Source organism: Tenrec ecaudatus, chromosome 14 (assembly GCF_050624435.1).
Source record: "Tenrec ecaudatus isolate mTenEca1 chromosome 14, mTenEca1.hap1, whole genome shotgun sequence".
Lineage (NCBI taxonomy): Eukaryota > Metazoa > Chordata > Mammalia > Afrosoricida > Tenrecidae > Tenrec > Tenrec ecaudatus.
This window is the reverse complement of record NC_134543.1, coordinates 87173436-87187663: the sequence shown is the minus strand read 5'-3', so window position 1 is coordinate 87187663 and position 14228 is coordinate 87173436. Positions and strand designations below refer to the sequence as shown.

Genomic DNA, 14228 nt, shown 5'->3' with positions numbered 1-14228 from the left:
GATAGGCTACTGGATTCCTCCATGATTAGGTTAGTAGAGTCTTACAATAAATATTCAGAATTGTGTAATCATACAAAGTTTGAAATAATGTTATTGTATTTATTGATACTGATTTGTTTTCGTTATTGACTTCCACATCTATAAGATCCTGAGGAGACCTAGTTTTTTTGGGTGGTTAACAGTTCAGGTCCACCAGTGGGTCTATAGGAAAAACATGAGGCTTCCAGCTTCCATAATGATTTATATCCCTGGAAACACGAAGGGGAAATTCTACTCTGTGTTATAGAATCTTTATGAGTTGAAGTATGCTCGATGACAGTAGGGTTTTGGTTACATGGAACCATTTACAATGATAAAATAGATTGTGTAGGTTAGGTCAATGGAACCACTGTGTACCTCTTTGACACTGCAACTGTGTATTAGCTAAAGAACTGTTAGGTGCTTTTTTGTGTTGATACTTTTCAAATGGCTTATGTATGATAAAAATTACTTACTTCTAATTGATACCTTAATTTTATAAGTCAAAAAAATCTATCAAAGTATAACATTTGTGTGTTTTGTTGATTTAAAATAAAGGAAGAAAAGCCTTTCTCTAATCTGTTATTTTTATATTTCATCCTTGCCTTTAAAGAAACACTTAGAAAGAATTTTACCCAAGATTTCTATGACCTAGTAGTCTAGCTTTATGATATCCATCTGTATCTTGATGTCTTTCCATAATACATCACTGTAGTCTCCTAAAATGAACACTTTTATTCCATCTATATAGCACCTGTAAAAGTATTTCAAAATACAAGATTAAGTTATTGTCTTTTTCACCTAAATAAAATATCTTCTCCTAAGAGCTGGGGAGGAAAATGGCTCACTTGAACACAAATTAGTAGTATTAAATGTGCTGCTGAATAACAGCAGATTTTCTCATTATTATTTGTTGCTGAATCATATTATGATTACACTTAAACTCTTATTAAAACAGCATCCCGAATTCAACTTCTCTAACACAACACTTTAACGATATTTTTTACTTAATATCATTTTAACTTTATTTTCTTCTGTGAAAAGCTTTATAATTATCATTATAAAATGATATCAAATTGTAAATTTCATGTGTTTAGATGAAAATGCAAGGACAGTTTTCCTGCGAGGAAAATTTTTCTTGCAAGTAGCTTGAGTTAGTTTGTGAAGCATATTAAGAAACAGAATTTTCAGGAGGTGGATTAGGATAAAAAGAGATATTTCACTACTAGACAAAAATGACAGCTAACAGAATCAGTACTCAAATTAAGAGAAAAATTACTGAACATTCCCACATCCTCCTGCCCTCTACCACCAATCCTTTTGTTGGCTATTAAAGTTGTTTCCACTTGTTGGATATTTTAAAAATGAATTTATATATTCTCCATGAAGAATTGCCAGGACGATATTGTGGATATCTAAATTAGTGCTTATCATCTAATCCAAAATGAGAAATCTCCTGAAAGGTCTAAATGCAATATTAAAATGTGCATGTAATAATTTTCCTTTTACCATTTGTATCTTATAACACTTTCCTGGGAAAGAAATGGCTTATTTAATCAAAAGGCAGAAATGTACTTATGAGTTTGGTCATGGACAGCCAGGTGAAAAAATTGTCAAGTCTTTGGGTCAATCTTACTTATCAGAGTTCAACCAGGAATCTGTCACAGTCTATTGAGAAGGTTTCCTAGCACTCTGACCCCTTCCCAAGACATGAGGTCAGTCCAGTAGAGCTCAAGAATAGGTATCAAGAAACTCATAGACTGACCTAAGAACACTTCATTGGTTCTCTTGACATGTTCCTACTCAATCCTCACCCTCAAGAAGAAATGACTAAAGATACAAGTGCTATAACGAGTGTGGTAAAGAAAACATTGAACCTGGATAATAGAAAAGATATTGTCTGGGGTTTTAAAGGCTTGTCTTAAAACAAGTCGCTATCTAACTGAGACATAAACTAAGTCCCCATGGAAGATGCACACCAGCCAGGATGTGCCAAGGAGTGTTAATGGTAAAATCCAAATCTAAAGGAAGAGTCCAAATTGTGAACACCCCGTTTGCAGAAAGCTGTGGGTGACAGTGGAAGTGCAGAATCCACGTGTAGGGTCCCCAGAGGAATAATCCTTGATGACTCCCCTCTGAACCTTGTCCTGGGATGTAAATAGCCTTGCTATCAGACACAGAGCAACATAAAGTTGATTATCACAGATTTAGTTAAATTGAAATGATCACTCTTAAAAATCATTTTATTGGGGTCTCATACAACTCCTATCACAATCCATCTATACATCCTTAGTGTCAAACACATTTGTAAATGTATTGCCATCACCATTGTAAAAATATTTGCCTTCTACTAGAAGATTTGGTATCAGCTTCTCATTTTTTGTTGCTTTCCTTTCAACCATCATGAACCGTTGATAATTTACTTTTTTTTCATGTCTTACCCTGACCTATATCTACCTTCACCCAATTTTCTGTTCTCCATCCCCCTGTGAAGGGGTATATGTGGATCAAAATTATCATTTGTTTTCTTTGACACATTTTAAATTGTTGTAGTTTTCCATGTTTTCTCTTTTCTTTGTGATTAAGGTTTTCTCTCTTTGTCATTATTGTTGCAGGAGTGGAGTTCTTTTTTTCTCTCTGTTGTATATCATTTTCTACATATGAATTCCATATGAGAGCATCGATAGAGACTGTAACTGGATAATAATTACCTAAGGTCATGGCACGAGAGTTTGTGGGAAATGGAGAAATAATGATAAACAGTATGAGAAGAAGAAAATGTTCTGTAATTGATTGGAAGATGATTACACAACCCTTCCACATATATTGAATTTCATAGTATGTAAATTATAGCATAAAAATATTCTTAAATGAATAAGTATTCAAAGACGGCAATATTTCCACCAATATCTCAAATATATCTCTCTTGAGTTACTAAATTAGGACATTTTTGCAACAACTGGCTTTTTGGTTGTTTCTTCTCATAAACCTATAATGTAGATTTATGAGAAAATTTATTATTTACTGAAAATAATAAGCTAAGAACAGCTCCAGCACCGGAGACACATGCGGGGAATGTGCCGAGTCTGACCCCCACCACACTAGGGCATTACAGGAGGGAGCACAACAGAGCAGCAAGGGGAGCAAAGCCACAAATTCCCCAAATACTGAAAATAGACTTTGGACTGTGGGGCGTGGGCTTGGCATTGCATCAGACGCGATCAGAAAACACTCATCAGGGTCAACAGACAGACCAGGAACTATTTATAGGCTATTCTCCCTCTGTTTTTTTAATTTCTATCTGTATATGCAGGATAAATAATACCAAGGGGGAAAAAACGGATGTTTTCAAGGGATATAGGAGAGGAGGAGGTATGGTAAAAGTAGCAGGGACCAACAAACCCATGGACAAGGGGTAAAGAGGGATCTGACATGGAAGGGAGGAGGGCATAGAATGTTTGGTGGGGTTCAATCAAGTACAATGTAGTTGAGAGGAATATGGAGAGTTGAATGAAGGTACAGCATGATGCTGGGAAATGTGGAAAGTAAAAGGAAATAAAGACAAGAGACAAGTACAGATCTATAAACATAAGCATGCACATATGTAAATATATTAACACATAACAATTGGGATATTGGTCTATGTACATATATTTATGTTATGTATTAATGAAGCAGACAGACATTGGGCCTCCACTCAAGTCCTCCCTCAATGCAAGAACGATTTGTTTTTATAAACTGGCATTCTGTGATGCTCATCTTCCGTACACGATTGCTGAAGACAACATGATTGCATAAACAAATATGTTGAAGAAAGCTTATGGTGGTGGCCTATTAGAAGATGGAATATCTGGGGTCTTAAAGGCTTAAATTTAAAAGGTGGTCATCTACCAGGGAAGCAACAAAGCCTACATGGAAGAAGCACACCAACCCTTGTGATCATAATGTGTTGTCAGGATAAGGTATCAGGTATCAGAATACCCAAAATAAATAACCATTGCAATGTAAACTCGGTGGGGTGGGGTCAGAAAGGAGACCCAAAGCCCTTCTGTAGACAATTGACCATTCCCCTCACAGAAGACTCACAAGGAAAGACCTAGCAAGCCAAGGTGCACACAGTATTGATGAAATACACAACATTCCTCTGGTTCTTTAATGCTTCTTCCTCCCCACCAATATCATGATCCTAGTTCTATCCTACAAATCTGGCAAGATCATAGTGTACATACTGGTACAAATAAGAGTTTTTGACACGCAGAATCCAGGACAGATAAATCTCTCAGGACCAATAATGAAAATAGTGATAGCATGTGAGTAGGAGGAAGGTGTGGGGCGAGAGTGGAGATAGGGGGAACCGAACATGGTGATAGATTTACAACACCCTCATACACACACAAAGGAGGATGAACAACTGAAAGGTGGGTGAAGGGAGACAGCAGAGAGTGTAAAATATGGAAAAATAAAAATAATTTATAAATTATCAACAGTTGACGAGGGAGGAAGTGTGGGGGATGGAAGGAATAAAAAGGAGCTGATACCAAGGGCTCAAGAAGAAAGAAAATGTTTTGCAAATGATGTTAATAGCATATGTACAAATGTGCTTGATACAAATAATATGTTGATTATTATAAGAACTGTAAGAGCTCCAATAAAAATGATTTATTAATTTTTTAAATAGAGCTAAGATCTTGGCTTAAATTATAAAACCAAAACCCAATGGCAAAAATAAGTGAATTCCAACAAGCCCTGTTTTATAGGGAGTCCAAGGCTGACAGTCTTTATTGAACCAGACATCCTCATCTTCCTCCCTTGGAGGCTGGTAGGTTTGATCCATCATCCTTGAAGATAGCAGTTCAACACTTACCTGGAAGAGCCATCAAAGCTCCAATACATTACTATGTAGACCTTAGATGCCTTAAACTAAAAGTAAAGAGACATTAACCCATGAAGGTAGATTCTCCTCTTAGTAGCTACTAGTCCTGTTAGTTGGACAATCACAGGGCCCACTAACACACATTAAACAATTGACTTAAATAATAAACTTCCCTGTTTTTTCCCTTTATAAATAAAGAATTCTGCCTAGCTAAGAACTCCTGCTAGCACAACTTTTAAGTATTCTGCTGCTTCCTAATAGAAGAACAATGCATTCTTACCACATAGCCCTGACTGGTACTCACTATCATGGAGAGATCGCTGAAAACATGGGTACCATAGCAAAAAGTGTGGTTCAAAAAGCAGATGGTGCTACATCCACACGGAGGAAGCACACTAACCTGTGGGATCCAAAATAGCTTACAGGATGCAAATCCGCAGAAAGAAATAGTACTAGTGTCTAAATCCTAAATACCCAGTTTGCTGAAAGCTAAGGACGATAGTGGTAGCCCAAAAACCTTTTCCAGAGTCCCTACATGGGAGGAGACTCTGGTGAATCCTCAGTGACATTGTACAGAGGCGTCAGCAGGCAGATGTCAGACAAAGAACACTGTGAGTGGACCATAGCACTGCACTTAGACTGCAATGCAGCATCGGGAAATTTGATCTCCTTAAGGAGCCCGTGTGAAGTTATTCTACACTTTTTTCTTTCATATGGAATTTTTTTAGTTTTTATTTTATTGGGGGCTATTACAGCTCGTATAAAAATCCATACATATATCCATGGTGTCCAACACATCTGTACATATGTCATCATCATCTTTTCCAAAACATTTTCTTTCTACTTAAACCCTAGGTATCAGCTCCACATTTTCCTTCTCCTTCCCACACCCTCTCTTCAAGTCCCCTTTATGATTTATAAATATTTTTTCATGTCTTACACTGACTGCTGTCTCATTTCACCCGCTATTCTGCTGTCCTTCCACCTGAGAGGGAGACCACACGTCAATTATTGTGATTGCTTCCCGCTTTCTCCCCCCATTCCCTTATTCACCTAGTATAGCTGATCCTCTTATAGGTCCTGAGGGTTTTATTCATTCTGGATTCCCCATGTTGCAAGCCCTTGTCTGCACCAGCATACATGTTCTGGTCTAGCCAGATTTGTATGACAGAATTGGGGTCAAGGTAGTGGGTAGGGGGAAGCATTAAAGAACTAGAGGAAGGTTGTGTTTTCCTTGATGCTACACTGCACCCTGACTGGCTCATCTCTTCCTTGTGGCCCTTCTGACAGGGGGTGTCCAATTGATACTGATAAATCTTGGCTCTCCACTTGCCCTTCCCATCATTCCCATTGACATTTTGTTTTGTTTTTTTTTCTTGGTTTTTTTAATCATTTCATTAGGTGCTCATACAACTCTTATCACAATCCATACACACATCAATTGTGTAAAGCACATTTCCACATTCATTTCCCTCATCATTCTCAAAACATTTGCTTTCCACTTAAGCGCAGGCATCGGGTCCTCATTTTTCCCCTCCCTCAGGAACCCTTGATAATTTACAAATTATTATTTTGTCATATCTTGCCCTGTCCAACGTCTCCCTTCACGCACTTTTCTGTTGTAGTTACCCCAGGGAGGAGGTCACATGTAGATCCTTTTAATCAGGTCCGCTACCCAACCCACCCCCCCTCTACCTTCCCAGTATCACCACTCACATCACTGGTCTTGAAGGGATCATCCTCCCTGGAGTCGCTGTGTTTCTGGTTCCTATCTGTACCAGTGTATATCCTCCGGTCTAGCCAGACTTGCAAGGTAGAATTGGGATCGTGATAGTATGTGGGATGGGGGGTTGGATTTTTAGGAACGAGAGGAAAGTTGTATGTCTCGTCATTGCTACATCACACCCTGTCTGGCTCCTCTCCTGCCAACACCCCTCTGCAAAGGGATCTCCAGTGGCCTACCAATAAGCTTGGGTTCGCCACTCCATACTCCCCACCTCATTCACTATGGTAAGATTTTTTGTTCAAATGATGCCTGATACCTGATCCCTTCAACACCACGTGACCACACAGGCTGCTGTGTCCTTCCATGTGGGCTTTGTTGCTTCTGAGTTAGATGGCCGCTTGTTTACCTTCAAGCCTTTAAAACCCCAGACGCTATATCTTCTGATAGCTGGACACCATCAGCTTTCATTGTCACATTTGCTTATAAGCCCATTTGTCTTCAACGATCGTATCATGGAGATGAGCACATAATGATATGATTTTTTGTTCTTTGATGTCTGATAACTGATCCCTTCGGTCCCTCGTGATCACACAGGCTGATGTGCTTCTTCTATGTGGGCTTTGTTGCTTCTGAGCTACATGGCCACTCTTTTACCTTTAAGCCTTTAAGACCCCAGATGCTATATCTTTTGATAGCCGGGCACCATCAAACTTCTGCACCGCATATTCTTAAGCACCCACTTTGTCTTCACCAATCGTCCCATTGACTTGTTTTTATTTGTTTGTTTTGTTTTGCTTGGGGTCTTTAATGCCTGATACCTGATCCCATTGACACCACATGATCACATAGGCTGGTGTGCTACCAGCAATGTGGGCATGGTTGTTTCTCAGCTGGATCCTTGCTTGTTTACCTTCAAGCCTTTAAGACCCCAGGTTCTATACCTTCTGATATCCAGGTATCATCAGTTGTCTTCACCCCATTGGATTATGCACCCATTTTGTCTTCATCAATCATGTCAGGAAAGGTGAACATCACAAAGTGCTGTGTTAGTAGAATAAACTGTTCTTGTTTTAAGGGAGTACTTGAGTGGAGGCCCAAAGTTAATCTACCATAGTACTTTATAATACTTTATAAAAATATATGTACATAGATCTATTTCCCTGTCGTTATATATAAATGTATTTACATATATACATGCTTGAATTTAGACCTCTATAAATGTCCTTTGTCTCCCAGTTCTTTCCTCTATTTTCTTTGACTCTCCTCCTGTCCCAATATCATGTTCAGTCTTCATTAAGGCTTTGGTAGTTCCTCTCAAGTCCTTGATCAAGTCCCCCGAGCTTCCTATGCCCTCCTCATTATTAATTTTAGATCACTTCCTCTTCTTTTTTCCCTAGGTTGTGGGCACCTCCCTCCTTTTCCCCCACCTCCCCTTGTCCCGTGTTCCCCGGGTACTGTCTGTCCCATTGTTTTCTTCCTCAGATTGTTCATCCTGCTTATCTTGTCCAGAGATCCATGCATAGACACTAATCCATGCAAAAACAAGGCAAATAAAAGATAACAAACAAAATACAAAAAAGAATCAACAACAGCTAATACAACAAAACAAACAACGAAGGAAAGAAAACCACACCAAAAACTGAAAAACCCTCAAACAGTTACAGGTCTGTCCAATGACCTTTATGAGTGCTGTCCATTGCAGTCTGCTGGGGTGCTATGGCCTTGCCTAAAAGCACACCTTTGGCATTCCTCAGGGACTGCATTGCTTTGCTCCCCTTTCTGCTCCACTCTGCACCCTCACCGTTTCATCCTGGTGCGGTGGGGTTGGATTGGGCACATCTCCCACATCGTGTCCCCAGTGCTGTCTCCCTTGGCGCTACATTTCCGTGAGGGATGTCGTTGTGTCTCGTTACTCTCTTGGTCACTTTTTTGATGTACACAGTTGTCTATCTTTAGTATACCCCGTGCGTTTATTTGTGCCTCCTCTGCGTTTGTGTCCTTCCCTATTTCTGATAGCCTATGTATTCCTTGAGTCAGAGTTCTCAGGGAACTTTGTCCCAATACCCTCATTGATGGTCCAAATAGTTTGGGAGTTTATCTCTAGGTCTTTAATACCCTTGAGTTTATTCTTGTGCATGGAGTATGGTAAGAGTCTTGCTTCAGTTTTCTACAGATAGATATCCATTTTATTCAGCAACACTTATTGAAGATGGCATCTGCTTCCCATTTGATATTTTGGGGGACCTTATCAAAGATCAGTTGTCTTTATACTGATGATATTATTTCGAGGTTTTCAGTCCTTATCCATTGGTCTGAATATCTATCATTATACCAATATCACACTTTTTTGACCATCCTGGCTGTATAATAGGTGCTAAAGTCAGGTAAAGCAAGCCCTCCAACTTTAGCCTTATTCTTGAGAAGTTCACTGCTAAATCTGAGTTTCTTCCTTCCCCATATGAAGTTAATAACCAGTTTTTCCACTTCTTTGAAGAAAGATGATGGTATGTGGATCAGGATAGCATTGAACTTAACATAGTGCCTTGGCAGAACTGACATGTTCACTCTATTGAGCCTTCTGATCCATGACCATGGGATGTCCTTCCATTTGTTGAGGTCATTCTTGGTGTCTTGTAATAGTGATCTGTAGTTTTCCTCATACCAATCTTTTGGTTTTCTAGTCATGTATATTCCTAGATATTTCTATTTGTGCTTGGCTATTGTGAAGGGTACTACCCTTTTGATCCCCTCTTACTTTATCTAGTCTGATGCATAAAGCAGTCCAATGACTTCTGTCTATCAATCTTATATCCTGCCACTTTGGCTTATTCCTCTATTGCGTCTAGCACTCCTCTGTTATAGCTTTTGGAAGTTTGCATACATAAAATTTAAATACTTTCTGCTATCTCTTAGATCAAGGTCTCTATCAGTGTATATGGTCATTTTCTATGAATCCTTATTGGTTATCTGGCCTAAACTTCTAAATATATCTGTATAGGCACACTGGGTGGGGTGCAATTATGAAGACCATATGAACATGGATACTTTCCTGGGACAAGGGAAGGGAGGATACTGGAAGTAGAGAGCTGAAAAGAAAGGAGAAAAGTTCCAAAAACGACTGTGCTGAGGATTACTGAGCCCGTCTTTATATGACTTAACCATTGAATTGTAGGTTATATTAAGTATAGCTCAAGTTGAAAGAAATCAGTTAGGAAAAAGCCAAATAAAAAAAGTCAAAAGTTCCAACAGATTTTGAGTGTGAAATGGGAGGGACAAGTGGGGGAGAGACACCTTCCACGTCAATGCCCTGCTTCGATCCAGAAAGAGTTTCCCTTTCATTTTTCATGTCTAAAAAAAAATTAAGAAGTTGGAATTAGCAACTTCTGAAAGCTCCCATACTGGAAATCATTTGTCCTCAGCCTGTTAACTTTCTGCTCCCTCCTCACCCTTCTTCAGGGCCCTCTTCCCCTAGGAGTATGACTGAATACTTAGACAGGCTTTCAAGTTTCTCTGTAGCAGATTCTGTTCAACCTGCCTCTCCACTAGAACCTTCTAGCCCCTTAGCTGCCACTCAAAATCAGAGGCTTTCATTTCTACATTTTCCTCTGCCTTGTATGCTAAAGCAAAGGCTGGTGCACAGAATGGCCCACAGAACCCCATATTCATGAGAGCTTAAATGCCTGTGGATGCTACTCTGAAATTCTTAATAACTGTGCCTTTAAATTTGTGGTTGGTAAGTCAGGTCTGATGGGAAAATGGTGTACAAAATAAATGCTAGGAATCTGCAGTCTCCTCCCTGCTTCCTGAGAGGGCCCACTCCCTCAAACCTAGTACCTCATCCAGTACCCCCATTCCTGTCCCCAACCTCAGCACCCTTCTTTCTGTGGGGCACTGAGCATAGGCACAAGAAAAGATAGGAGCATGCATGAACCCATGGTGTCCCAGGGAAAGTATGGAGCACTGCCCTGGTGTGGCAAGCATACCAGTGGAAGACTGAAGACAAGTTCCTCATCCAACCATTACTGCTGTCCCCGCTAGAAATTTCCATCAGCGTGGTCATTTTACTGGGTCCTATAAAGTATGTACTCTGCCCTGTCTGGGATAGGGGATTCTCCATACTACGTTTACCCACTGATTTTTATCCAAGTAATTTTACCTGTATATTTAAATTATTGATATGCTTTGGAATTATAGCTGTCATCTCATCATGAATTTTAGACGTATTTCTAACCATCCGCTAGAGAAAATTCTACTGATTAAAATCTGCCCCACCCCACTGCATAAATAAAAAAATAGGTCTATCCATGTTAATGGTTCACAGTTCAAAACCACCAGGTACTCCTCCTTGGAAAGTGAGCCCCTAACGAAAACAACAGCAACCTTTTAAAATAATCTTTTCTAATTTCTCCAAATGGTTTTGTCAATATCATACTATGGCCTAGCCCTCACTGAACATTTCGCTCACCTGGCTCTCAACAATACACCTCTGCCTCCTCCAACCCAACAACAGAGACTTCAAATATTTCTCAACTTTACTTCTGGACATTTGATGACACAGCATATTTCAATTTCTCAAACTGTCTCTTTTCAATCGTCCTTAGAATCCCGATTTATAAACAGTAGTGCCACAAAGTAACCTTGACTATTATTCCTCAGAGAGCAAGATCTCATGAAACGTTTAAGACTGGTAGGCTATAGAGGCCAGGATCCAGGTGGATATGTGATGGGGAAATTACATACTTAACTGTTGTGCAGTAAGAAAGCTCTATTTGGCTGGAGACAGAAGCCATAGATTCCTCAATCAGCTCCTTTAGGGATTTGATCCCCATCATCCTTTGAGCATTGTTGAGGCTCTCAACATCCGTGTGCCACCCCCTGTCATTGCATGATTTCCTAAAGAGGGTTTCATTAATTTAGGATATTTTAAATAGAGATACATATTACTGGAGAAACACAAACAGCTTCAACCTCACCATTTCAAACAACACCCCAGAGCAGAGGAGTGGACAGGAGGTGGAGAGAGAAATAGTCATGAAAATCTTGTGTTTGTGCTCAGAAATTAAGTACTCAGAGTTTCTGGGATTTACATCACTCAATATCACCAAACCCAAAGAAACTAAACCTCACCAAATTCTGATGCCTGATATCCCATATCTTTTCAATGAGATGGGAAATGAAGGGTGTTTACTCTTGACTAAAAAAGGATTGGATTTCCATCACCCAGATTCAGTCATGAGAATGTTGTTTCATTTTCACCAGCACATCAGGAAAATCAATGCTGAATATTTAGAGAACAGGTACCATTTAAAAAAATAATGAAGTTTCTTGCTTATCTTTCCTAATGAAATTTTCTTTAAACGTGGAAGATTAAACATCAGCGTAAGACCATGGTTAACACCAGAAGTATTGCCACATCACAACCTTCATGGTCAATGTTGGTAAGTAATGTATGCAGTTACATTTGTAGGACACTTATCGCAACAACTAGCGGTTTTACTTTAAAGGATTGCCAGTTTACTCCAAGACATATCTGCTTCGTTTGCATCGTTATAGGGCATAAGGAAGACCTCTAACTGAGACGCACACAGTCATGTTGTACCTAATATTTCCTTTCCTGGCTCTATTGCATGATAAGATGACTATAGCTAAAAAGCTAATACATTTATTAAGTGCTAATTAAAAAAATTATTTTATTGGGGGCTAGTACAATTTTTATCACAATCCATAAATACATCCATTGTGTCAAGAACATATCCACATTTGTTGTCATCATCATTCTCAAAACATTTGCCTTCTACTTGAGCCATTAATATCGGCAGCTAATTTCCCCCATCCATCCCCACTTTCCCCTAACTAATGAACTCTTCAAAATTCATAAATTATTATTATTTTGTCATATGTTACAATGTCCAACATCTCCCCCCACCCTTTTTTCTGCTCTCCCTCTCCCAGGGAAGAGGCAATACGTAGATTATTGTATCCAGGTCCTTCTTACTACCCCACATTCCTTCCACCCTCAAGGCATCACCATTCTCATACTGTTCCTGAGGGAGTCATCTATCCTGGATTTCCAGTTGCTATCTACACCAATGTACATCCTCTGATCTAATTAAGTGCTACTTTTGTGCTCAGTCCTAGCCAGAATTTATCACAGATCATCTGTGACACAAACCAACACATTTAAAAATGAGTTTAACTTTGCTTCTTTCTTTCATGGACATATAGCAAGAGAGAGGGTCAGAAATGGGCAAAATTTGGATTCTTTCCAGAAACAGTGTGTATGGTCAAGAAAGGGTGGACTAAATAATTTTTTAACTAATTGTCCTTTTTGGCAAAGGACATGCCCTTGGCCCTCCTTCTCTTGTGTCTTAAAAAGTTAACACACTGTAAAAGAAACATATTGATAATAATTTTTCTCTTAAATTTGCAGATTATTGGCCCAGTGAATGGCTCCAAGCAGGATTCCAGTTTTGCTTCCGTGAGTGAATTTGTACTCCTAGGTTTCTCCTTTGAGTGGCAGATCCAGAGCCTCTTGTTCTCCCTCTTTACCACAACCTACGTTATGACCATAACAGGAAAAGGTGCTATTCTCTGTGCAGTGTGGTGTGACCAGAGACTTCACACGCCCATATACATATTCCTGGGGAATTTCTCCTTCCTAGAGATCTGGTATGTCTCTTCGACAGTCCCCAAGATGCTGGTCAACTTTCTCTCAGAGACAAAAACTATTTCCTTTGCTGGTTGCTTCCTCCAATTCTATTTCTTTTTCTCTTTGGGCATATCTGAAAGCTTCCTTTTGGATGTCATGGATTTTGATCGATACCTAGCTATCTGTCGCCCCTTGCACTACCCTAATGTCATGACTGAGTATCTCTGTGCTAAACTAGTCACTGTCTGCTGGGTTTGTGGGTTTCTGTGGTTCCTGACCCCTGTTGTTCTCATCTCTCAGATGCCCTTCTGTGGCCCAAACATCATTGACCATGTTGTGTGTGATCCAGGACCACTGTTTGCATTGGCATGTATCTCTGCACCAAGGATCCAATTGTTTTGCTATACTCTCAGCTCATTAGTTATCCTTGGTAACTTCTTCTTCATCCTTGGGTCCTATACTCGTGTCCTAGTAGCTGTGTTTCGTGTTCCTTCCGCCACTGGAAGACGTAAAGCCTTCTCAACATGTGGATCTCATTTGGCTGTGGTATCACTGTTCTATGGCTCCCTGATGGTCATGTATGTGAGCCCAGGACTCGGACATTCTGCTGGGAGGCAGAAAGTTGCAACACTGTTCTATGCTATGGTGACCCCACTCTTCAACCCTCTCATTTACAGCCTCCGGAATAAGGACGTGAAAGCAGCTTTGAGGAAAGTTGTGGGGCTTTCTAGTGCAAGGTAGGATAGGCTACTGGATTCCTTCATGATTAGGTTAGTATAGTCTTACAATAAATATTCAGAATTGCCTAATTCTCCAAAGTTTTAAAAAATTTTATTGTATTCTTTGATACTGATTTTTTGCATTATTGACTTCCACATCTATAAGATCCTTAGGAGACCTAGTTTTTTTGGGTGGTTAACAGTTCAGTTCCACCAGTGGGTCTATAAAAAAAAAAATGAGGC

General features: G+C 39.6%; 1 protein-coding gene across 1 annotated transcript; it reads left to right on the top strand.

The window, feature by feature from the left end:
* The first annotated feature begins 12957 nt into the window (after positions 1-12957).
* Positions 12958-14007, top strand: LOC142426665 (olfactory receptor 11H12-like). Its single transcript, XM_075532248.1, has one exon. It carries the CDS (start codon positions 12958-12960, stop codon positions 14005-14007), a length of 1050 nt encoding a protein of 349 aa, XP_075388363.1.
* Positions 14008-14228: the final 221 nt, after the last annotated feature.